Source organism: Salmo salar, chromosome 13 (genome assembly GCF_965601325.2).
Source record: "Salmo salar chromosome 13, fSalSal1, whole genome shotgun sequence".
Classification (NCBI taxonomy): Eukaryota; Metazoa; Chordata; class Actinopteri; order Salmoniformes; family Salmonidae; genus Salmo; species Salmo salar.
This window is the reverse complement of record NC_138303.1, coordinates 33705001-33731392: the sequence shown is the minus strand read 5'-3', so window position 1 is coordinate 33731392 and position 26392 is coordinate 33705001. Positions and strand designations below refer to the sequence as shown.

At 47.3% G+C, this 26392-nt stretch overlaps 1 protein-coding gene across 2 annotated transcripts in view; it reads left to right on the top strand.

The window, feature by feature from the left end:
* LOC106566890 (plexin-A1) overlaps window positions 1-26392 on the top strand; it is a 280529-nt gene that overhangs the window by 175068 nt on the left and 79069 nt on the right. For both annotated transcript variants that reach the window (XM_014135443.3, XM_014135442.3), the window contains exons 5-8: window positions 15819-15919; window positions 16032-16155; window positions 16277-16430; window positions 21618-21717. In XM_014135443.3, the coding sequence (XP_013990918.1) occupies window positions 15819-15919; window positions 16032-16155; window positions 16277-16430; window positions 21618-21717 (479 nt within the window). The remainder of the gene's footprint in view (window positions 1-15818; window positions 15920-16031; window positions 16156-16276; window positions 16431-21617; window positions 21718-26392) is intronic.

Below are 26392 nucleotides of genomic sequence, written 5' to 3'. Positions count from 1 at the left end.
AATCAAAATTGCAATGATCATGAGAACGGTGAGGAATCAGCCCAGAACTACACGGGAGGATCTTGTCAATGATCTCAAGGCAGCTGGGACCATAGTCACCAAGAAAACAATTGGTAATACACTATGCCGTGAAGGACTGAAATCCTGCAGCGCCCGCAAGGTCCCCCTGCTCAAGAAAGCACATATACATGCCCGTCTGAAGTTTGCCAATGAACATCTGAATGATTCAGAGGACAACTGGGTGAAAGTGTTGTGGTCAGATGAGACCAAAATGGAGCTCTTTGCCATCAACTCAACTCGCCGTGTTTGGAGGAGGAGGAATGCTGCCTATGACCCCAAGAGAACCATCCCCACCGTCAAACATGGAGGTGGAAACATTATGCTTTGGGAGTGTTTTTCTGCTAAAGGGACAGGACAACTTCATCGCATCAAAGGGATGATGGACGGGGCCATGTACCGTCAAATCTTGGGTGAGAACCTCCTTCCCTCAGCCAGGGCATTGAAAATGGGTCGTGGATGGGTATTCCAGCATGACAATGACCCAAAACACACGGCCAAAGCAACAAAGGAGTGGCTCAAGAAGAAGCACATTAAGGTCCTGGAGTGGCCTAGCCAGTCTCCAGACCTTAATCCCATAGGAAATCTGTGGAGGGAGCTGAATGTTCGAGTTGCCAAGCGTCAGCCTCGAAACCTTAATGACTTGGAGAAGATCTGCAAAGAGGAGTGGGACAAAATCCCTCCTGAGATGTGTGCAAACCTGGTGGCCAACTACAAGAAACGTCTGACCTCTGTAATTGCCAACAAGGGTTTTGCCACCAAGTACTAAGTCATGTTTTGCAGAGGGGTCAAATACTTATTTCCCTCATTAAAATGCAACTCATTTTATAACATTTTTGACATGCGTTTTTCTGGATTATTTTGTTGTTATTCTGTCTCTCACTGTTCAAATAAACCTACCATTAAAATTATAGACTGATCATTTCTTTGTCAGTGGGCAAACGTACAAAATCAGCAGGGGATCAAATACTTTTTTCCCTCACTGTAGAGGTTTGGAACTCTCTTTCTTATTGGTCTAGAACAGGGCTCTCCAACCCTGTTCTTGGAGAGCTACCGTCCTGCAGGTCTTCTGTCCAACCCCAGTTGTAACTAACCTGGCTCTAATTATTAGAATCAGGTGCTCTAGATTAGGCTGTGAAAACCTACAGGACGGTAGCTCTCCAGGAGCAGTTAGAGAGCCCTGGTCGAGAAAGGAATTTACCACATGGTGATGTCACGGCACTTGCGTTGCATTGATCTCTGCTGTGGGGGTTAGGTCGTGTGAATCAAGGTCTTTCCCTGGGTAGCAGCAGTAGTTATGCCCAGTGTGGTTTAGCGGGAGTCTGGGAGAGGGAGGGGACCTCTGAGCCTAGTAGCTCTGCTGGAGCAGAGGATCATCAGCACACTGACTCCACTTAGTTACTGTATATAGTCTCCCCTCTCCCTTCCTTTCGTACTGCAGCTAGCCCCTGCCCCAGAGGACCATCAGCACACTGACTCCACTTAGTTACTGTATATAGTCTCCCCTCTCCCTTCCTTTCGTACTGCAGCTAGCCCCTGCCCCAGAGGACCATCAGCACACTGACTCCACTTAGTTACTGTATATAGTCTCCCCTCTCCCTTCTTTTCGTACTGCAGCTAGCCCCTGCCCCAGAGGACCTGACCTTGTCCTCTACACCTCTCCCTAACTCCCAGCAGTGTACTGTACATACTGTACACTCACACATTCCCTCACTACATCTGCTACAGTGGTGCTAGAAGAAATCTCATTGGTCACATTGGAGATTTTTTGGGGGTGTCATAATATTATGAATATGATTACCATTATGGGGGACTTCCATTGCAGCTGGTCCTATGATTTATTAACTCAAGGCTGTGTATTATAGATGAGCATGGATGGCCCACTGGTACGTTACCTATGTCATCCAGATGTCCATGCATGTTAGGGTGATAAATGGAAGTACAGATATCCACGGCCTGCTCTCCTCAGGCTGTTCCCTGGCCATGGCCTACTCTCCTCAGGCTGTTCCCTGGCCATGGCCTACTCTCCTCAGGCTGTTCCCTGGCCATGGCCTACTCTCCTCAGGCTGTTCCCTGGCCATGGCCTACTCTCCTCAGGCTGTTCCCTGGCCATGGCCTACTCTCCTCAGGCTGTTCCCTGGCCATGGCCTACTCTCCTCAGGCTGTTCCCTGGCCATGGCCTACTCTCCTCAGGCTGTTCCCTGGCCATGGCCTACTCTCCTCAGGCTGTTCCCTGGCCATGGCCTACTCTCCTCAGGCTGTTCCCTGGCCATGGCCTACTCTCCTCAGGCTGTTCCCTGGCCATGGCCTACTCTCCTCAGGCTGTTCCCTGGCCATGGCCTACTCTCCTCAGGCTGTTCCCTGGCCATGGCCTACTCTCCTCAGGCTGTTCCCTGGCCATGGCCTACTCTCCTCAGGCTGTTCCCTGGCCATGGCCTACTCTCCTCAGGCTGTTCCCTGGCCATGGCCTACTCTCCACAGGCTGTTCCCTGGCCATGGCCTACTCTCCTCAGGCTGTTCCCTGGCCATGGCCTCATTCCTGGGGTGAGTCAGATGAGATCTCACCCCATAGGGCCTAGTTCAACCACCTCATTTTGGCTCAGCCTTGACAGTGGCAAAAATAAAGACCAATATGAACTCTCACTGTCCCCAAAGACAGCCTGGTGTGTGTGTTGTCCTGTCTCTGCTATATATAGAAGCAGATCACATTTGACTGGTTTTAGCATCTGAACAGGCAGCAGTGACAGACAGCCAAGGTGCTGAATGAATCTGGGATTCAGAGCCAGCTCCAAACTGCTTTGCACACAGCTCCCTCTCACCCGCACCTGCACCCACACACACACACACACACACACGCACGCACGCACGCACGCACGCACGCACGCACGCACGCACGCACGCACGCACCCACACACACACACACACACACACACACACACACACACACACACACACATATAGGGAAAGGGAAAGAGTGATGAGGAGAGGTGGGGAAATTAATTGGTTTGACGATATTTCTCTCTTTCTCCTACTCTCTCTATCTCCTCTTTTAAAGTCTCCACCTCCTCCTGCTGAAGGAGTCAATGGTCCTCATGCCTTTGGGGAGCTTCTCTCTTTTCTCTCCTCGCTCCCTCCCCCTCCTTTTCTTCCTCTCGCTCCCTCTCTCACCCTCTCCCCCCCTCTCTCTCTCCCTCTCTAGGAGGAGATCTGAGTGATGGCTATTCTCTCAGAAACAGCCGCCAGCTAAAGAGATGGATAGAATCTTACCTCAGCTGTGGAATGGAGTTTTACACTTAAGCTGTGTTCGAATACTCATGCTAGCCGCACTAACTGTAGTATTTGTGACCTAGATTGAGTATGTAATATGCTTATTTGTCATAGTATGGATATAGTTAGTATGCCAAAAGTTCCTGAATTGGAAGTATACAAGCAGTGGACACTATTTCTGTGCTTTTAGGGCCCATAATGCAACTCTTCAAATAATGGGAGTGTGGCTTCACATAATTTCAAGTTTCCAGTTTTATTAGTGGTATGTACAGGATACACATGGTATACACCGCCCAACGAAATGCTTACTTGCAGGTTCCTTCTCGACAATGCAACAACAATAAGAAATAATACAAGATAAGAACAGGAACATAAAGTAAATGGCTCAGTAGAATAGAATAAACGTTTTAGCATCAGTATAATACAGGAAGGTACAATTTATAGTCCAATATTTACACATTTATCAGGGAAGGGGGATTGGGGGGCACGTGTTTAAACTGTGCAGTATGTAGCAATCATAACGAGCCTGGTAGCATGACTGTGTGTGTGTGTGTGTGTGTGTGTGTGTGTGTGTGTGTGTGTGTGTGTGTGTGTGTGTGTGTGTGTGTGTGTGTGTGTGTGTGTGTGTGTGTGTGTGTGTGTGTGTGTGTGTGTGTGTGTGTGTATCTGTGTGTGTGTATGTGGGGAGTGTAAAGCTGTGTGTGTGTGTGTGTGTGTCTGTGTGTGTGTGTGTGTGTGTGTGTGTGTGTGTGTGTGTGTGTGTGTGTGTGTGTGTGTGTGTGTGTGTGGGGAGTGTAAAGCTGTGTGTGTGTGTGTGTGTGTGTGTGTGTGTGTGTGTGTGTGTGTGTGTGTGTGTGTGTGTGTGTGTGTGTGTGTGGTGTGTGTGTGTGTGTGTGTGTGTGTGTGTGAAGGAGTATATGTCTGTGTGGGTTTTAAGACAACAATTGCCGGGTTCTTTGCATAGTGCCTCACTAAGCTACCGAAGACGCAGCATGATACATAACGGTATTAGGTAACACTTTACTTGACATCTTGTGTAATAACATGTTATGACACAGTCCTAACCATGTCATAACAGCTGACATAACATGTTGCATGTTAAAGTATGGTCAAAGCACTGTCATGACCCATATATTTAGACGTGTTGTGACATATATTGTGTTATTTTATGGCTGGTTATGACGCCTACATAAACCCACACATTCTATTACACCAGGAATGTGTAACCAACTTTCAAATGAAAGGAATCTTCTTGGCAGGGAAATAACACATTTGAATACATTTGGGTTTTGACACTCTTATGTAGGTGTCATAACCAGCCATAAAATAACACAATATATATCATCCATGTGTAAATATATGGGTCATGACAGTGTTATGACCATATTATGACAGGGTATGACAAGTAATGTCAGCTGTTATGACATATTATGACATGGTATTACTATTACCTAGTATTACTATGACCTACTATTATCACAGGGCAACTGAGAAGCATGGAGCTACAGAGAGGGGGTTGTATTGTTCCCGGGCACTGAGGCTGCGTCCCAAATGACACACTATTCCCTATATAGTGCACTACTTTTGAATAGGTCAACGGATATTGCGCTATATAAGGAGCAGGGCGGCATTGGAGACTCAACCTGCGGTGAAGGTTTAGAGTTCCCAGGGGACCGCTGAAGGGGACTGTTCTCCTTTAGTGTTGAGATGGGAAAGGCACCACATGTATGTATTCATCATTGGGGACGGAAGCATATCTAATCCATGTGAATAATATGAGTCTCACTGTTTCATACATCATCTTGTCTCCTGAGGGTGTCCGGCAGGTGTGATGGATTAAAACATCATTATCTCCCCAAACTGTAAATGACCTGATTGTGGGGTGTTTCATTCCCAATACCTGTTTAATGGAATACTCCCAAACTGGGGCTAATCCAGCCAGCGGGGCCTTAATCTCACTTTTTATTTGTCCTATTAGTTCCTATAGGGACAGGGTTCCAGATAAATCAGTTTGAGACGGGTGTGTAAACCATTCCCCTGTGCCATGTTAACCATTGTGTTTTCAGGAGCATAAGGGTCGGTAGAGAGAGAGAGAGAGAGAGAGAGAGAGAGAGAGAGAGAGAGAGAGAGAGAGAGAGAGAGAGAGAGAGACTCTGTTTGTCCTACCTATCCCCTCCTTCATTTTCTCTATTTGTCTCTCCTCATTGGATAATAGAAATGCCATTGTGGAAGGCCTGTGTTGTGCCTCAAACATCAAAACTCAATTTCCCAAGCTGACAGAGCAATTTACCCTTCCCCATATTCAGTTCATTAAAAGTTCCAGATAGCCCATCGTACATCTCCCCACTGTAAACGCTGGGACCGGAGAGAAACATAAAACTGTCTGTTCAGCTGCGAGGAGAGAAATTCTGCTTAGCATGCATTAGATTTATACACGGCAGTTCTTCTCTGTTGTTCTGACAATAAAGACACGCAGAGGAGAGCTGGGTTAGTCCAACGCAGGACTGAAGTTTTCTCAGGAGAAGAATGTTAAATCGACCTTATGTATGATCATCCTTGACCCCAGCTGTCATGGACAGGGTCTTGTTTCTAATGTACTGAATCTATGCATGGGTTATCTGAATTATATACCAGAATCAATGATGTTCTGACTGAAGTCATGTTCCCTGATGTACAGGATGTCATTATAGTGGTAATAAAAAAAATGAAAAAAAGACATGTTTTATTGTCCCATAGAGCAGATTAAAATGGTGACATAATGTGACTCATTGGTAGTAATTGGTCATCACAGGGCTTACACAGAGAGTAGACTGTTGTAATGAAGAGAAGATGGTGGTATTGATTCAGGTATAGTAGAGTGGAGATATGTTAGCTCTGTCAGCACAGGAAGTTAATAGCAGCTATTTGAAGGTCTCTGTTTGATGTGGAGTTTGTTCTCTCTTCTTTCACTGAAAAAGGCAGGAAGTATCAGCTGACTGAAATCTGATTTGTGAGGCGGACATCTTAATATAGTTGAGAGGATCAACGTGACTCCGGTTTGGAGTTGATTTGCCTGCCGTGCATGTGTGCTTCCTCGCATAATCTAATGTGTGTTCTATCCTGTTAGGTGCTGAGTTAGTACGAGAATGTGTGCATTTGAAAAGAAAGTGTTCTTTCTCCCATCAATGAGCTTACCAGAAGAATAGACTAACTATGGGACGTTCTTCTTGAATAGCTGGGACATTGTCTTTAACCCAATGCTAAGCTTGGTTAGACTCCTTAAACCCACAACGATCTGGTTTTGTTGCTATGGTAGCAGCGTGCGGCGGTGCATAGCTCCTGCTGTTGACCATGGAGGTGTATTAAACTGGGCGGTTAGAGCAGTAACAAGCTGTCCTCACTGGAGCTAAAACGGTCCTCCTCTCTGAAGTATGGAGCTAAAACGTTCCTCCTTACTGAAGTATGGAGCTAAAACGTTCCTCCTTAAAGTATGGAGCTAAAACGTTCCTCCTCTCTGAAGTATGGAGCTAAAACGTTCCTCCTCTCTGAAGTATGGAGCTAAAACGTTCCTCCTCACTGAAGTATGGAGCTAAAAGTTCCTCCTCACTGAAGTATGGAGCTAAAACGTTCCTCCTCTCTGAAGTATGGAGCTAAAACGTTCCTCCTCTCTGAAGTATGGAGCTAAAAGGTTCCTCCTCACTGAAGTATGGAGCTAAAACGTTCCTCCTCTCTGAAGTATGGAGATAAAACGTTCCTCCTCACTGAAGTATGGAGCTAAAACGTTCCTCCTCTCTGAAGTATGGAGCTAAAACGTTCCTCCTCTCTGAAGTATGGAGCTAAAACGTTCCTCCTTACTGAGGTATGGAGCTAAAACGTTCCTCCTCTCTGAAGTATGGAGCTAAAACGTTCCTCCTCACTGAAGTATGGAGCTAAAACGTTCCTCCTGTCACGGTTGTCGTCGGTGAATGAGGACCAAAACGCAGCAGGTACGTGAATGCTCATCTTGATTTTTAATTACTCTCAAAATGAACATACAAAAATAACAAACACGAAAAACGAACGACAATAACAGTCTGACTAGGCACACGGCTAAGCACAGAACAATCACCCCACAAATAACACATACAAACACACCCTAATATATGGGACTCTCAATCAAAGGCAGATAGACAACACCTGCCTTCAACTGAGAGTCCCAACCCCAATCAACCAAACATAGAAACACACACACTAGACTAACCATAGAATTAACTAAACATAAACCAAAACCCGGAAATACTAAATCAAACACCCTTTACACAAACACACCACCCCGAACCACATAAAACAAATACCCCCTGCCACGCCCTGACCAAACTACAAAACAATTAACCTTATATACTGGCCAGGACGTGACAGTACCCCCCCCTTAAAGGTGCTACCCCAGAAGCACCTTAACAAAAAATAACCCCAAGCAACACCAACAAAAAGTCCCCTTTTCTAAAGGGAGGGAAGGGAGGGTGGCTGCCGTCAACGACGGCACTGTGCGACACCCCCCCTCCCCAACCCACCTATTTCTGGAGGTGGATCTGGTTCCGGCCGTTCCAGGCTGTCGGGCCACTCTGGCATCGCCGAGGGGCAGTCGGGCCAGTCTGGCATCGCCGGGGGACAGTCTGGGCAGTCTGGCAGTTCGGGACAGTCTGGGCAGTCTGGCAGTTCGGGACAGTCTGGCCACTCGGGCCACTCCGGCAGTTCAGGGCAGTCTGGCCACTCCGGTAGTTCAGGGCAGTCTGGCCACTCCGGCAGTTCAGGGCAGTCTGGCCACTCCGGCAGTTCAGGGCAGTCTGGCCACTCCGGCAGTTCAGGGCAGTCTGGCCACTCCGGCAGTTCAGGGCAGTCTGGCCACTCCGGCAGTTCAGCGCAGTCTGGCCACTCCGGCAGTTCAGCGCAGTCTGGCCACTCCGGCAGTTCAGCGCAGTCTGGCCACTCCGGCAGTTCAGGGCAGTCTGGCCACTCCGGCAGTTCAGGGCAGTCTGGCCACTCCGGCAGTTCAGGGCAGTCTGGCCACTCCGGCAGTTCAGCGCAGTCTGGCCACTCCGGCAGTTCAGGGCAGTCTGGCCACTCCGGCAGTTCAGGGCAGTCTGGCCACTCCGGCAGTTCAGGGCAGTCTGGCCACTCCGGCAGTTCAGGGCAGTCTGGCCACTCCGGCAGTTCAGCGCAGTCTGGCCACTCCGGCAGTTCAGGGCAGTCTGGCCACTCCGGCAGTTCAGGGCAGTCTGGCCACTCCGGCAGTTCAGCGCAGTCTGGCCACTCCGGCAGTTCAGCGCAGTCTGGCCACTCCGGCAGTTCAGGGCAGTCTGGCCACTCCGGCAGTTCAGCGCAGTCTGACCTCTCTGGCAGTTCAGCGCAGTCTGGCCACTCCGGCAGTTCAGGGCAGTCTGGCCACTCCGGCAGTTCAGGGCAGTCTGGCCACTCCGGCAGTTCAGGGCAGTCTGGCCACTCCGGCAGTTCAGGGCAGTCTGGCCACTCCGGCAGTTCAGCGCAGTCTGGCCACTCCGGCAGTTCAGGGCAGTCTGGCCACTCCGGCAGTTCAGGGCAGTCTGGCCACTCCGGCAGTTCAGCGCAGTCTGGCCACTCCGGCAGTTCAGCACAGTCTGGCCACTCCGGCAGTTCAGCGCAGTCTGGCCACTCCGGCAGTTCAGCGCAGTCTGACCTCTCTGGCGACTGTTGACTGGCGGGCAGCTCTGGCGACTGTTGACTGGCGGGCAGCTCTGACGACTGTTGACTGGCGGGCAGCTCTGACGATGACTGTTGACTGGCGGGCAGCTCTGACGATGACTGTTGACTGGCGGGCAGCTCTGACGATGACTGTTGACTGGCGGGCAGCTCTGATGATGACTGTTGACTGGCGTACAGCTCTGATGATGACTGTTGACTGGCGGGCAGCTCTGATGATGACTGTTGACTGGCGGGCAGCTCTGATGAAGACTGTTGACTGGCGGGCAGCTCTGATGAAGACTGTTGACTGGCGGGCAGCTCTGATGAAGACTGTTGACTGGCGGGCAGCTCTGATGATGACTGTTGACTGGCGGGCAGCTCTGATGATGACTGTTGACTGGCGGGCTGACGCACTATAATCCTGGTGCGTGGTGCTGGTACCGGATATACCAGCTTATGAACACTCACCTCCAGGCTAGTGCGGGGAGCGGGAACAGGACGAGTCGGACTGGGTTGACGCACTTCCGGGTCCGCACGAGAGACAGGAGCTGGAAACCCAGGGCTATGGAGGCGCACAGTCGGTCTAGATCTTACCTCCTGCACAACCCGCCTTGGCTGGATGGAACTAGTAACCCTGTACGTGCGGGGTGCTCGTACAGGGCAGACTGGGCTGTGCAGGGGCCTGATGGTAGCCGTGCGTAGAGCGGGAGTTGGGTAGCCTGGTCCTCGGAGGCGTACCGGCGACCAGATGCGCTGCGCAGGCCTCCTCCTACCAGGCTGGATGCCCGCTCTAGCACGGCACCTGCGAGGGGCTGGAATAATGCGCACCGGACTGTGCGTGCGTATGGGTGAGATAGTGCGCTCCTCAGCGAAACATAGCGCTCTCCACCCCATACGCTCCTCCATATAACCACGGGTAGCTGGCTTCCGGCTCTTCTTACGCCTAGCCAAACTACCCGTGTGCCCCCCCAAAAAAAATTCTTGGGGGTGCCTCTCGTGCATCTCCTTCAGCGCGTCCACTCTGGCCTCGTACCACCGCCTCTCTGCCTTGGCTGCCTCAATTTCCCACTGCGGGCGGCGATAATCCCCAGCCTGATGCCAGGGTCCGGCCCCGTCCAGAACTTCCTCCCAAGTCCACTTCTCCCGCCAGTCCAACTCGAACTCCGTCTGCTCCTTCCTCTGCTGCTTGGTCCTTTGGTGGTGGGTGATTCTGTCACGGTTGTTGTCGGTGAATGAGGACCAAAACGCAGCAGGTACGTGAATGCTCATCTTGATTTTTAATTACTCTCAAAATGAACATACAAAAATAACAAACACGAAAAACTAACGACAATAACAGTCTGACTAGGCACACGGCTAAGCACAGAACAATCACCCCACAAATAACACATACAAACACACCCTAATATATGGGACTCTCAATCAAAGGCAGATAGACAACACCTGCCTTCAACTGAGAGTCCCAACCCCAATCAACCAAACATAGAAACACACACACTAGACTAACCATAGAATTAACTAAACATAAACCAAAACCCGGAAATACTAAATCAAACACCCTTTACACAAACACACCACCCCGAACCACATAAAACAAATACCCCCTGCCACGCCCTGACCAAACTACAAAACAATTAACCTTATATACTGGCCAGGACGTGACACCTCCTCACTGAAGTATAGAGCTAAAATGTTCCTCCTTACTGAGGTATGGAGTTAAAACGTTCCTCCTTAAAGTATGGAGCTAAAACGTTCCTCCTCTCTGAAGTATGGAGCTAAAACGTTCCTCCTCTCTGAAGTATGGAGCTAAAACGTTCCTCCTTACTGAGGTATGGAGCGAAAACGTTCCTCCTTACTGAAGTATGGAGCTAAAACGTTCCTCCTTACTGAAGTATGTAGCTAAAACGTTCCTCCTCACTGAAGTATGGAGCTAAAATGTTACTCCTCTCTGAAGTATGGAGCTAAAACGTTCCTCCTCTCTGAAGTATGGAGATAAAACGTTCCTCCTCTCTGAAGTATGGAGCTAAAACGTTCCTCCTCTCTGAAGTATGGAGATAAAACGTTCCTCCTCTCTGAAGTATGGAGCTAAAACGTTCCTCCTTACTGAAGTATGGAGCTAAAACGTTCCTCCTCTCTGAAGTGTGGAGCTAAAACGTTCCTCCTCACTGAAGTATGGAGCTAAAACGTTCCTCCTCACTGAAGTATGGAGCTAAAACGTTCCTCCTTACTGAGGTATGGAGTTAAAACGTTCCTCCTTACTGAAGTATGGAGCTAAAACGTTCCTCCTTACTGAGGTATGGAGTTAAAACGTTCCTCCTTACTGAAGTATGGAGCTAAAACGTTCCTCCTTAAAGTATGGAGCTAAAACGTTCCTCCTCTCTGAAGTATGGAGCTAAAACGTTCCTCCTTACCGAAGTATGGAGCTAAAACGTTCCTCCTTACTGAAGTATGGAGCTAAAACTTTCCTCCTTGCTGAAGTATGGAGCTAAAACGTTCCTCCTCTCTGAAGTATGGAGCTAAAACGTTCCTCCTTACTGAAGTATGGAGCTAAAACGTTCCTCCTCACTGAAGTATGGAGCTAAAACGTTCCTCCTCACTGAAGTATGGAGCTAAAACGTTCCTTCTTACGAAGTATTGAGCTAAAACGTTCCTCCTCACTGGAACATTCTTGTTTTATTAGCTCTGGGATCTCCTCTTCCCAACTTAATCAGCAGCAGATACCCAGGATCTCAGAGTAGGAAAGGAATCACATTTGCCATGTCAGTTTCGTAACCAGAGGCAGCAGTAGAGGAACTACGTGTTAAGAACTAAGAATGAGCCTTTCACTACACCGCAGTAACATCTGCTAAACATGTGGATGTAACAAATAACATTTGATTTGATTTAATTGAAGTGTATCTGAACTCTAGAAAGATGATCTGAGCAGATCAATCAGAGCTCTATCAGCAGCTTCTGCTCCTTCGTCATTGTTTCCTACAGAACAGTCACAGGGACAGAATAGTCACAGGGACAGAACAGTCACAGAACAGTCACAGGGACAGAATAGTCACAGGGACAGAACAGTCACAGAACAGTCACAGGGACAGAACAGTCACAGGGACAGAACAGTCACAGGGACAGAACAGGGACAGAACAGTCACAGGGACAGAACACTTACAGGGACAGAACAGGGACAGAACAGTCACAGGGACAGAACAGTCACAGGGACAGAACAGTCACAGGGACAGAACAGTCACAGGGACAGAACAGCAGGGAATGTGGATGAAACCAGGGTCATGTTACACAATTGTCTGATTACAGAGGAATCAGGGTTAAGCAGAACTAAGTGATTTGTCAGGAAGGATCGAGGACACAGTAACACAGCAGCTTTTTGTGCTGTGATCAACTGACCTGATACCACAGAACTCTTTGAGGTGGATGCCATTCATTCAGTAGGTTGTGACCAGCGGTAGAAAGGAATGCACCAAGTCACCTGCCTGTTTTGGTCAGTGGCATGTGAGGCGATTTTTTGTGCGAGAGTGTGCTTTTCCTCTCCCTCTGTGAGAATGTGGTGGCCACCACAGAGAGTGGAGCGCAGGTGACACTGCCAAGTGGCGTTATTCCCTCTCCCCACTCCCCCCCCTCTCTCTCTCCCTCTCTCTCTCCCCCTCTCTCTCTCTCTCTCTCTCTCTCTCTCTCTCTCTCTCCCTCTCTCCCTGTCTCTCCCTGTCTCTCCCCCCCCCCCTCTCTCTCTCTCTCTCTCTCTCTCTCTCTCTCTCTCTCTCCCTCTCTCTGTCTCTCAAGGCTGTGACTATGTCAGTGACTGTGATGTATGGCCTCATTGGCCATGTTTCTCTCTATAACCAGCCAAATTCAAGACAGATGAGAGGAAAAGGGATGAAAAAAGCCTCCAGAAGGAAAAGTTTGTTGGTGTGAAATGAAGCCTTGTCTTTTTCGGGGTGGGCAGAGGAATGACCTATTCTGTGTGTGTGTGATGGGGCTGGTTCTGAGGGGTGCTGACAGAATGACCCATCCATCACAGTATTGTGCTCTGATAGCACATTCCATTTTGGCGCAAATGACACAGATGGAGCAACTACAGTAGGCCGGCCTAGCTGTGCCTGTGCCGCTGCGCTGATGTGAAATGAAATATCAGAGGCACAATTAGATTAGTGTTTCTATAGTCTCCTCCCTCGCTCTCCTCCCTCGCTCCCTCCTTCCTGTGGCTGATTAAGATGCGCTCCATTGTGACCTAAATGAGAGAGGCTCATTTGTGGGGTTATTTATTTGTAATAAATCCCTCCCTGAGATGAACAGCAGTGTCCGCTGCTGCTGCCTGCCTGTAGCAGTAAATAGGTGCTGTAATAGATCTTTAGGAAGACAAAGGACTGGTGGGGAAGCTAACATCTTCCTTCCTATTATTTACTTTATAAAACTCAATAATTGAAATGGTCAATTGAAATATGATCTTTCCCTGCATCTTTCCCTGCATCTTTCCCTGCATCACTAGGCCTATTAAATAAACGATCTGCTCTGGTGTTTAGGTTAAAACGGTAAACAGTATGTGTGACTGCCTCATTGTATTGTTTAGTCAGATTTGTCCAGGGGGAACATAATGACAGATATTTGCTGTTATTGCCTCTGTGGTTACTTGGTGTAATAATGACATCAGGACTATCATATCAGAGGCACTGACATCTTGGTTTTTCTGTTTTTGCTTGCACACATAATACTGCCGATACTTATACTGTACAGTATACTATTGAATGGAAAATCCCCATTGGACTCCCACACTCCAATACCCAGCACCTTCTACTACTGTCTCTACACTGCTAACCACCAGCTGTGATAGACCACAACCTGACAGTGTCATGCCTTACAGCAGCTGTTACTCTCTACCGTGCATAACCTTCTTTCTTACTGTGTCTCACTTCTCTCTCTCTCTCTTCTCTCTTTCTCTCACTCTCTTTCTCTCTCTTTCTCTCACTCTCTTTCTCTCTCTTTCTCTCACTCTCTTTCTCTCTCGCCCTCTCTCTGTTTCTCACTTCTATCTCTCTCTCTTTCTCTCACTCTCATTCTCTCTCTCCCTCTCTCTCTCTTTCTCTCTCTCCTCTCTGTTTCTCACTTCTATCTCTCTCCCTCTTTCTCTCTTTCTCTCACTCTCTTTCTCTCACTCTCTTTCTCCCTCTCCCTCTCCCTCTCTCTCTCTCTCTCTCTCTCTCTCTCTCTCACTTTATTTCTCTCTCTCTCTCCCTCTCTCTTATGGCAGGCAGTAATGTAGTGTGCTGCCAACCCACATCTCTCTGCGTCCTCCCCAAACAGGACGGGTAGCCTACTCTCATCAGAGAGGTCTTTGAAACCTTGAAAAAGGGTTTCAAATTTCGGGAAATGACACTCTTTAATTGTTTGATATTTTTTTACATTTTGTCAGGAAATGCAGCTCTGTCTCAGGTTCTGCTGTTGTGCAGTGGTTGCACAGCCTTTCCTCTACCCTTCTCAATCTCTCTCACTCTCTCTTTCTTTCTCTCTCTCGCTCTCTCTCTCTCTGCCTCTCTCTCCCTCCTTCTCTCTCGTTCTCTCGTTCTCTTTCTTTCTCTCTGTCTCTCTCTCTGTCTCTCCCTCCCTTTCTTCTCCCCTCAGAGAGAGGTCCAACTCCATACTAGATTTTCTCTGTCTAGTCAATAATTACAGTCCTCCCAGCAGTGAAGTCCTCAATGGTCTCAGATTAAATGGATCCTGTTTGATTTCCAACACTTGATTTAGAAGCCTGCAGTAGTAATATAATAAAATCCCAGTGAGATGGTGTGAGTTGACTCCTGCTGAAAGTGTGGGTGTGAATGTGTGACACCCAACAAGCATGCAGACAGACAAGCAGGCAGGCAGAATGAGAGACAGAGAGAGGAGAGAGAGATACATGGAGAGAGGAGGAGAGAGAGACAGGGAGAGAGGAGGAGAGAGAGGGAGAGAGAGAATGAAAGATAGAGAAAGAGAGAAAGAGAGAGAGGGAGGGAGGCAGAGAGAGAGAGAGCACACCATACATGCCCACACTCTTCCTCTGCCCTGCTGACCACTCATATACTGCCCTGCAGAGCCCAGATGTGCTCGTCACAGTCCCTACTGTCTCTGCTCAAACCATTTGGTGCAGTGGAGCTATTTCATGTGGATTTCTCATAACAGTATGATGACAAATGCACACACACACTCAGACACAGAACACATATGTGGAATTGTTCAACTCCAATCCTGAGTGAAACAGCTGGAAGTGTGTGAGCTATGCTCTCTGCTCTCTGTGTGACAGGAGTAACTGTGGTCAGGTCTGCTGTCCCACAAACCTTGTCACGGACTGTCCTCTCACTGACACACACACACACACACACACACACACACACACACACACACACACACACACACACACACACTCTCTCTCTCTCTCTCTCTCTCTCTCTCTCTCTCTCTCTCTCTCTCTCTCTCTCACACACACACACACAGAGTAATGGATGTACGCACACACACGTACAGACAAACACAAGAAATCACACACACACAGAGGCCCAATAATAACCAAATATGCTGGTGTCCAGTCGGTTGTGTTTGAGAGTGCAGGCCTGTGGGTGATTGAGACCAGACAGAACGGCTGTCTGTCACCTACTCGCTGCACAGAACACACAAGTGTTAGAGACAAGGACAAATCTGTTTTTTAGAAAGACAACTGTGTGCCAGTTTGTCATGGTGTATGTCAACAAATACTACATTCACAGCTGAACACTCATCCACTCCCTCTGTAAACTCTTAAGCGTTCTATGATGTTAACCATGTGGATTGTTTCTGTGTGTTTCCAGGTGAGCCGTGTTCCAGTGGAGAGCTGTGAGCAGTACTCCTCCTGCAGCGCCTGTCTGGGTTCAGGAGATCCCCACTGTGGCTGGTGTGTCCTCCACAATGTGTAAGTACTGTATGACCACACGAGCTGCTCTGACGCTGCGTACCTGACATTACTATGTCCTCAACTCCATACTATCAAGTCACCTGAAGAACCAAAACTGTCTCTCTGTCAGGTGTTCCAGGAAGGATCGTTGTGAGAGGGCTGATGAGCCTCAGCGTTTTGCCTCCCGAGTGGAGCAGTGTGTCAAACTCAGTGTCCAGCCTAGAAACATCTCTGTCACCATGTCCGAAGTGCAGGTGCGTCACCTGACAATAAATCGTGTGTGTGCGTGCCCGTGTGTTTCTGTGTGTGTATGTGTGTGTGTGTGTTCTCACATTGACGTGTCCCTCACACTCTCCTCTCTCTCTGTATTCCTAGCTGGTGCTGCAGGCCCAGAATGTGCCTAACCTTTCGGCAGGGGTCAACTGCTCCTTTGAGGATTACACTGAGACAGAGGGACGCATCTTTGGGGGACGCATCTACTGCCTGTCCCCTTCCACGCGAGAGGTCGCCCCCATCACACGCAACCAGGGTGAGGCATTTAGCCACTGCATCCTCATGCTGCTGTTTGCTACTTATATAACCCAGTTACACTGTGTGTGAACAGCATTGGATTATTTGTCTGGGTGTAGATTGTGTTGTACTGACGTACTGTGACTATTTCTTGGGGACAAACGTACTGTGAAGCTGTTAGGGCTGGGTTCCGGATAGAACCAAAAAGGGTTCTATGCTTGCTTCATATATGACACCTCTTAAGGTTCTATATAGAACTATTTTGTAGAGTTCTTTGATCAGAACCCCAGGAGTTCTTCACTGAACCACAACTGGTTCCATATAGAACCCTTAGGTTCCATATAGGGTTCTATATATAGGGTTCTATATGGAACCAATTTCAGTTCTATATAGAACCTTTAGGCTTGCTATATATGAAGCAAGCCTTGAACCCTTTTTGGTTCTATCCAGAACCTTTTTTTCTAAGAGTGTACCATATTTAACTATATACCGGTATTGATCCCCCGACCAGTTTGGGTTTTACTTTCAATGTTTGGTTTGTTAAATGCCATATCCGGTGCATGTAATGCCTGTTTTTATAGTTTGGTCCGTTTGCTACTTGAGTCATCTTTCTCCTCTTCCTGCTGCATGCTGCTAACCACACCAAGCCCCGCCCCCTGTCACTCAAGGAGAGAGCAGTTGCTCGACCACGGAGTCACAAGCACTGTCTTGTCATCCACTGCAGTCACATGGTCAGATGGATGCTGGCATGGTGTTCCATAATTACACTATTAGTTTGTGTATCTTACTGTCTGCCAACTACTGTCTGCTAGTTTGTCTTCTCTTAGCAAGTTGTTGCTAAAATAAATTGTGTTAGCCGCAAAATACTTTATTAATGACATGTCACTGGCGTTGAGTAAATCACCCAACACTATACACGTCAGCTACTACAGCGAATGAAATGACTGCAACACTTAACAAAGAACTGCAGTTAGTTTCAGAATGGGTAGCAAGGAATAAGTTAGTCCTAAATATTTCCAAAACTAAAAGCATTGTATTTGGAACAAATCATTCACTAAACCCTAAACCTCAACTACATCTCCTAATGAATACTGTTGAAATTGAGCAAGTTGAGGTGACTAAACTGCTTGGAGTAACCCTGGATTGTACACTGTCATGGTCAAAACATATTGGTACAACAATAGCTAAGATGGGGAGAAGTCTGTCCATAATAAAGCGTTACTACGCCTTCTTAACAGCACTATCAACAAGGCAGGTCCTACAGGCCCTAGTTTTGTTGCACCTGGACTACTGTTCAGTCGTGTGGTCAGGTGCCACAGAGGGACTTAGGAAAATTGCAGTTGGCTCAGAACAGGGCAGCACAGCTGGCCCTTAAAAGTATACAGCGAGCTAACATTAATTATTTACAGTCCCCAAGTCCAGAACAGACTATGGGAGGCACACAGTACTACATAGAGCCATGACTACATGGAACTCTATTCCACATCAGGTAACTGATGCAAGCAGTAGAATCAGATTGATAAAAACAGGTAAAAATACACTTTATGGCACAACGGGGACTGTGAAGAGACACACACAAAAGTATAGCCACATGCATACACACACATTGTGATATTGTTGAATGGTGGAATTAAACATGTTGTATTGTAGATATGTAGTGGTGTAATAATGTTAATGTTATATGATGTCTTGTTTATCTTTCATTGATGTAAGTGCTTTAATATGTTTGGACCGTAGGAAGAGTATGTGCTGCCTTGGCAGGAACTAATGGGGATCCATAATAAACCCCAGGAAGAGTAGCTGCTGCCTTGGCAGGAACTAATGGGGATCCATAATAAACCCCAGGAAGAGTAGCTGCTGCCTTGGCAGGAACTAATGGGGATTCATAATAAACCCCAGGAAGAGTAGCTGCTGCCTTGGCAGGAACTAATGGGGATCCATAATAAACCCCAGGAAGAGTAGCTGCTGCCTTGGCAGGAACTAATGGGGATTCATAATAAACCCCAGGAAGAGTAGCTGCTGCCTTGGCAGGAACTAATGGGGATTCATAATAAACCCCAGGAAGAGTAGCTGCTGCCTTGGCAGGAACTAATGGGGATCCATAATAAACCCCAGGAAGAGTAGCTGCTGCCTTGGCAGGAACTAATGGGGATTCATAATAAACCCCAGAAGAGTAGCTGCTGCCTTGGCAGGAACTAATGGGGATTCATAATAAACCCCAGGAAGAGTATCTGCTGCCTTGGCAGGAACTAATGGGGATCCATAATAAACCCCAGGAAGAGTAGCTGCTGCCTTGGCAGGAACTAATGGGGATTCATAATAAACCCCAGGAAGAGTAGCTGCTGCCTTGGCAGGAACTAATGGGGATCCATAATAAACCCCAGGAAGAGTAGCTGCTGCCTTGGCAGGAACTAATGGGGATCCATAATAAACCCCAGGAAGAGTATCTGCTGCCTTGGCAGGAACTAATGCGGATCCATAATAAACCCCAGGAAGAGTAGCTGCTGCCTTGGCAGGAACTAATGGGGATCCATAATAAACCCCAGGAAGAGTATCTGCTGCCTTGGCAGGAACTAATGGGGATTCATAATAAACCCCAGGAAGAGTAGCTGCTGCCTTGGCAGGAACTAATGGGGATTCATAATAAACCCCAGGAAGAGTAGCTGCTGCCTTGGCAGGAACTAATGGGGATCCATAATAAACCCCAGGAAGAGTATCTGCTGCCTTGGCAGGAACTAATGGGGATTCATAATAAACCCCAGGAAGAGTAGCTGCTGCCTTGGCAGGAACTAATGGGGATTCATAATAAACCCCAGGAAGAGTAGCTGCTGCCTTGGCAGGAACTAATGGGGATCCATAATAAACCCCAGGAAGAGTATCTGCTGCCTTGGCAGGAACTAATGGGGATCCATAATAAATACAAATATAAATACTAATCACAAACATAGCTAGTTAATACAACCTGGTACCAGTGATGGTGTAAGCTTAGATAAACATGTTGTTTGTGCAATGGTATCTTCTAAATCAGAAAGGAATAGGTGAAGAATGAATATGTTAGCTAGCTGCTCGACGAACATCTCATTCCAAAATCATGGGCATTATTATGGAGTTGGTCCCCCCTTTGCTGCTTAAACAGCCTCCACTCTTCTGGGAAGGCATTCCACTTGATGTTGGGACATTACTATGGGGACTTGCTTCCATTCAGCTACAAGAGCATTAGTGAGGTCGGGCACTGATGTTGGGCGATTAGGCCTGGCTCGCTGTCAGCGTTCCGATTCATCCCAAAGGTGTACGATGGGGTTGGGGGAAGGGGCTCTTTGCAGGCCAGTCAAGTTCTTCCACACCGATCTCAACAAACCATTTCTGTATGGACCTCGCTTTGTGCACGGGGGCATTTTGAAACAGGAAAGACCTTCCCCAAACTCTTGCCAGTTGGAAGCACAGAATTGTCTAGAATGTCATTGTATGCTGTAGCATTAAGATTTCCCTTCACTGGAACTAAGGGGCCTAGCCTGAACCATGAAAAACAGCCCCAGACCATTATTCCTCCTTCACCAAACTTTACAGTTGGCAATATGCATACGGGCAGGTAGCATTCTCCTGGCATCTGCCAAACCCAGATTCGTCCTGTCGGACTGCCAGATGGTGAAGCGTGATTCATCACTCCAGAGAACATGTTTCCACTGCTACAATGGCGGCGAGATTTACACCACTCCAGTCGACGCTTGGCATTGCACATGGTAATCTTAGGCTTATGTGCAGCTGCTCGGCCATGGAAACCCATTTCATGAAGCTCCCGACGAATAGTTATTGTGCTGACGTTGCTTCCAGAAGCAGTTTGGAACTCGCTAGTGAGCGTTGCAACCGAAGGACAGACGATTTTTACACGCTACGCGCTTCAGCACTCGGCGGTCCCGTTCTGATAGCTTGTGTGGCCTACCACTTCGTGGCTGAGCCATTGTTGCTCCTAGACATTTCCACTTCACAATAACAGCACCTACAGTTGACAGGTTCCTACTCTAGCAGGGCAGAAATTTGCCGAACTGACTTGTTGGAAAGGTGGCATCCTATGACGGTGTCACGTTGAAAGTCACTGAGCTCTTCAGTAAGGCCATTCTACTGACAATGTTTCCTATGGAGATTGCATGGCTGTGGGCTCGATTCTGTACACCTGTCAGCAACGGGTGTGGCTGAAATAGCTGAAGCCACTAATTTGAAGGGGTGTTCACGTACTTTTGTATATATACTGTACAAGAGGTAAGAAAACATGCCATGTAACATCTATTTAAGGTCACCTGGAAACACTGACCAACACTTTGGTTCCTACCTTGTCAATAATTCTTCCCTGGCTTATGTATTTGTTGTCATGTCAAACCACAATGTATTCAAGATGCTGCCCACTATTTTCCAACTATAGAATTAGAATAATGTGGAAATTATAATAATAGTAAAGGAAGATGAAGATGTATCTGACTGTGACTCTTCTAGGGGACAAGCGTACTGTGAAGATGTATCTGACTGTGACTCTTCTAGGGGACAAGCGTACTGTGAAGATGTATCTGACTGTAACTCTTCTAGGGGACAAGCGTACTGTGAAGATGTATCTGACTGTAACTCTTCTAGGGGACAAGCGTACTGTGAAGATGTATCTGACTGTGACTCTTCTAGGGGACAATCGTACTGTGAAGATGTATCTGACTGTAACTCTTCTAGGGGACAAGCGTGCTGTGAAGATGTATCTGACTGTGACTCTTCTAGGGGACAAGCGTACTGTGAAGATGTATCTGACTGTGACTCTTCTAGGGGACAAGCGTACTGTGAAGATGTATCTGACTGTGACTTCTAGGGGACAAGCGTACTGTGAAGATGTATCTGACTGTGACTCTTCTAGGGGACAAGCGTACTGTGAAGATGTATCTGACTGTGACTCTTCTAGGGGACAAGCGTACTGTAAAGATGTATCTGACTGTGACTCTTCTAGGGGACAAGCGTACTGTGAAGATGTATCTGACTGTGACTCTTCTAGGGGACAATCGTACTGTGAAGATGTATCTGACTGTGACTCTTCTAGGGGACAAGCGTACTGTGAAGATGTATTTGACTGTGACTCTTCTAGGGGACAAGCGTACTGTGAAGATGTATCTGACTGTGACTCTTCTAGGGGACAAGCGTACTGTGAAGATGTATCTGACTGTGACTCTTCTAGGGGACAAGCGTACTGTGAAGCTGTATCTGAAGTCTAAGGAGACAGGGAAGAAGTTTGCCAGTGTGGACTTTGTCTTCTACAACTGCAGTGTGCACCAATCGTAAGTTCCGTTTTATTTAATTCTGTGTGTGTGTGCGTGTGTGTGAGAGAGAAAGAGAGATAGAGAAAGAGGAGCGAGAAATAGAGAAAGAGAGAGAAAGATACCCTCTCCTCTCTGCTCTGCAGTGCTTGTTACTGCTGATGAGATCAGACTCTTAATGTCATTTTCTTAATAACTTGGAGCTCCTCTGATGTCATCGATAAAGTTTTACTACACTGAGTTATGTTCCTTTACATCTGAGATCTGTCTCTTTCTTTCCCTCTCTTCCTCCTTTCCTCCACCCCACTCTCTCCCTCTCCCTCTCCTCCCCTCTAACTCTCTTCTACCCCCTCATTCTCTTCTTCTCCTCCCCTCTAACTCTTCTCTACCCCCTCATTCTCTTCTTCTCCTCCCCTCTAACTCTTCTCTACCCCCTCATTCTCTTCTTCTCCTCCCCTCTAACTCTTCTCTACCCCCTCATTCTCTTCTTCTCCTCCCCTCTAACTCTCCTCTACCCCCTCATTCTCTTCTTCTCCTCCCCTCTAACTCTCCTCTACCCCCTCATTCTCTTCTTCTCCTCCCCTCTAACTCTTCTCTACCCCCTCATTCTCTTCTTCTCCTCCCCTCTAACTCTCCTCTACCCCCTCATTCTCTTCTTCTGCTCCCCTCTAACTCTCCTCTACCCCCTCATTCTCTTCTTCTCCTCCCCTCTAACTCTTCTCTACCCCCTCATTCTCTTCTTCTCCTCCCCTCTAACTCTTCTCTACCCCCTCATTCTCTTCTTCTCCTCCCCTCTAACTCTTCTCTACCCCCTCATTCTCTTCTTCTCCTCCCCTCTAACTCTCCTCTACCCCCTCATTCTCTTCTTCTCCTCCCCTCTAACTCTCCTCTACCCCCTCATTCTCTTCTTCTGCTCCCTTCTAACTCTTCTCTACCCCCTCATTCTCTTCTTCTCCTCCCCTCTAACTCTTCTCTACCCCCTCATTCTCTTCTTCTCCTCCCCTCTAACTCTCCTCTACCCCCTCATTCTCTTCTTCTCCTCCCCTCTAACTCTCCTCTACCCCCTCATTCTCTTCTTCTGCTCCCCTCTAACTCTCCTCTACCCCCTCATTCTCTCCCTCTCCTCCCTTCTACCTCTCCCCTTCTTTTCCTGCACTCCCTTTCTCTCTTATTTCCTGTTGGTCCTCTCTCCTTCTGGTCCAGATGTTCCTCTCTGCTCTTATTTATCAAACTGATTTTTTTCCTGGCCTCTGCTCTGTGAGCTGCATACATTAGCACAGCAATATTATACTAATTAGCTGCCCTGGCGCCCCATTACAGCTGGACATAATGGAGAGTGTATGTAAAGTGTTCACCTGGACCTCTTATCAAGGCCCGATTCAACGTCTTTGAACCTAGAGGATGTGTGATTATATATGGGCCTCTGTAATGTGTGGGTGTGCGCTGTCTACCATGTGTTTGTGAGGGACTGTGTGTGTGTGGTGCACGTGTGTGTGTGTGTGTGGTGTGGCGCGTGTGTATGTGTGTGTGCGTGCGCTCATGCGTGTGTGCATGAGGACTGGTTAAGCACTCTCACCATGCCTCTCTCATTGAATAAACAGGCATAGTGAGGTCTTTGATGTGCTGTATGCAACACAGCCCATCAGGATATTACAGTACACTACAGTCTAGTTTTAACAACCCAGCCTTGTCAGCCACATAGAACCCACGTGACCCCCTGACCTACTCCCCTCCTGACCTCTGACCCCTGACCCCAGCGTGTGTAGACTGCCAGTGGGCCGGGTGTGCCAACGGGGCTGTTGTGCAATAAAAAGCTTTCCTCAGAGGTGACGGGCATGGTGGGCGGAGAGGGCACTTTACTTGGCAAGGCAAATTTTTCCGCCAGCTATTTACATACACAGTAACAATATTAGAGTTTTGCATTTAAAGGACTGCTGGAATAGTTTAATTTAGCGTGTGAGGGACTGAATGTATTTTTAATGAGAGGAGCGAGGAGGAAAAGAGGGGGGAGAGGGTGAAAACAAGTGAAGGAGAGATGGATTGTGCCCTTTGTGTTGGGGATAATGCTTCCACAGAGCTAAAAGGTTAGCGCCTCAGCCAAACCATAGCGCCTATTAGAATATAAAAAGAATGAGGAAATGCATGCAGGATTCAGAGCCTTGAAAAGGCCCACTCATGGAAGGCAGAGAGCCCTGAGACAGGCTCTCGTAGGCGGGCTGGGTGTTCACTTCATCTCCCTGCTACCAGTGTTGAGGAAGCTTCTCTGAAAATATAGTTTACCAAGCTACCACTTACTTCACACTGGAAGAAATTAAGCTATACTAAAGCTATCCTTTAGAAAAATACAGTTGAATTAACCAAAGTTAAAAAGTAGTTCACTACATTCAAACTGCTTAATGAAAAATGATCGTATGTACATCTGAAATGTCAAATACAAATTGCAAGAACAGATCACTTTGGGGTCATATGTTAACAGAATGTGTAATTTAGCCTATTAAACACAATAATGAAGTTTCAAGTGAGAATTAGGCAGGTCTGATGCTGAAAAGACAGGAAATGATTGCCCACTTCACCCATATGAGTATTATTATTATTTTAAAGTAGTGTAGTTCCAGTAGTTAGCTACACCACTACATGGCAAGAAAGTAATTAACAACTGAAAACTTTACCTAGATTGGATTTTAGTTCAACTACCACCAAGATACTGCAAAATGTAGTTAAATGACCAGTTGATGGGAAGAAGAGGTCTTCTTTTGGGGTATCCACTCTCACTTCAATGATCCCAATTGTCTTTTCAATCTAACACTCACTATGTTCTGAACATAGAGTATCTATCACAGAACACACTGTAGGTGCTAGGATGAAGACAACTGGAGATACATAGTCATACACCTGATAGATGTTCTGAGTTGTTAGGTTGGAGGTAGAGGGGAGAAGCTGAGTTTATTCTAACCCAGGTTCAGGTGTGATATTTCCAGGCAGCAGAGGGTAAGTGATAGGGCTCTGGTCCTGGCATGGTGCCACTCTACCTGGCAGGACTGAGTCTAATAGACTGTATATCTGAATCCCTTGCCTATACCTCTCCTCTACCGTTTCTCGCATTTACCTCTACCTTTCCTCCTGAACCAGGCAGAACAAAGGAAACAGCCTCTGAGTGTTTATTCACCCAGCTCCTGAATAGGCACTATAGCAACAATAAAGCATGTTTGGAATTTAAGCAGAAACAAGCAAAGCTTTAATTAAGCCCATTTATTTTTAATTTGACTAGGCAAGTCCGTTAAGACCAAATTCTCATTTACAGTGACGGCCTACACCAGCCAAACCCGGACAGCTCTGGGCTAATTGTGCGCCGCCCTATGGGACTCCCAATCACGGCTGGTTGTGATACAACCTGGATTTTAACCAGGGTGTCTGTAGTGACGCCTCGAGCACTGAGATGCAGTGCTTTGGACAGCTGCGCCTCTTGGGAGCTCCATAGGGTGGGGCACAACTGCCCCAGTGTCGTCCGGGTTTGGCCGGTGTAGGCCGTCATTGTAAATAAGAATTTGTTCTTAACTGACAAATAAAATAAATACAAAAATAGGATCATTATATCAATGTATCTGTTTACTGATACTGATATGAAGTATGTTTTAACAGTGGGAAATGGTAGATCTACTGTAGGTCTACTGTACGCCTACTTAAATAAATCTATTCTGTATTTGATTAAGTAATAATGTATGCTTTTGGGTGGTCTGCTTAGCAGACAGGAAACATTGACTAGTTTGCAGTAGCAGCCCCAGAGCACGACAGAGGCTTTGATTTCCCGCTGTAGGACATACACATCTCCCAGTGTGGCGCTAAGAATCAGCAGGGTTCAAAGGGCATCGCCCCCTTCTCTGTATGCATCTAGGTGAGATCGATAGACCCAGATGTCTGGAGACTAGAAGGTAATACCCCTCAGAAGCAAACAAATAGCAGGCTGTTAGCGTAGCACAAATCCACCCTCTCTCTCTCTCTCTCTGTCTCTCTCTGTCACTCTGTCTCGCACTCTCTCTGTCTCTCTCTCTGTGTCTTTCTCTCTCTCTCTCTCTCTCTCTCTCTCTCTCTCTCTCTCTGTCTCTCTCTCTGTCTCTCTCTCTCACTTCCTCTCCATAGTAACACACATACAGGAATCGATTATAGACTTAATCCCGTAGAGCTAGGATGGTAGTGGGTCCTGCTCATTATAGTAGTGTGGAGCTGTGCTGCACATGCCTCATTCTGTCACTGGAATACGGGAGTAAGAGGAACGTTAAGGGGCTTTGTAGAACTCATAAAGATTTTTGAGAAATCAATGTGTTTATGTGGGGCGAAGCGGAGTGGATTCAAACTAATGCATGTATTTTATTTTATCCTCTATTTTACTCTGCTGTAGCTGTAACAACCTTGTTGAGGCTGCTGGTAATCTATGTTCATTTATGCTTTCTGAACTAAGGAAAAAAACAGGCTTATCTGGGCCTTGCAGCTTATTTGAATATAAGCCTTTGAACATGTTGAATAGGAAGGAGGAGTATATCGATCTAGACATGTTCCTCTCTGTGGTTATTTTCATGTCTGTTGGAGACATGGCAACTGGAAGATGAAAACTTTGCTGTGTTCTGCTCTGTTCGGTTCTGTTCGGTTCTGCTCTGTTCTGTTCTGCTCTGTTCTGTTCTGCTCTGCTCACACCAATCTG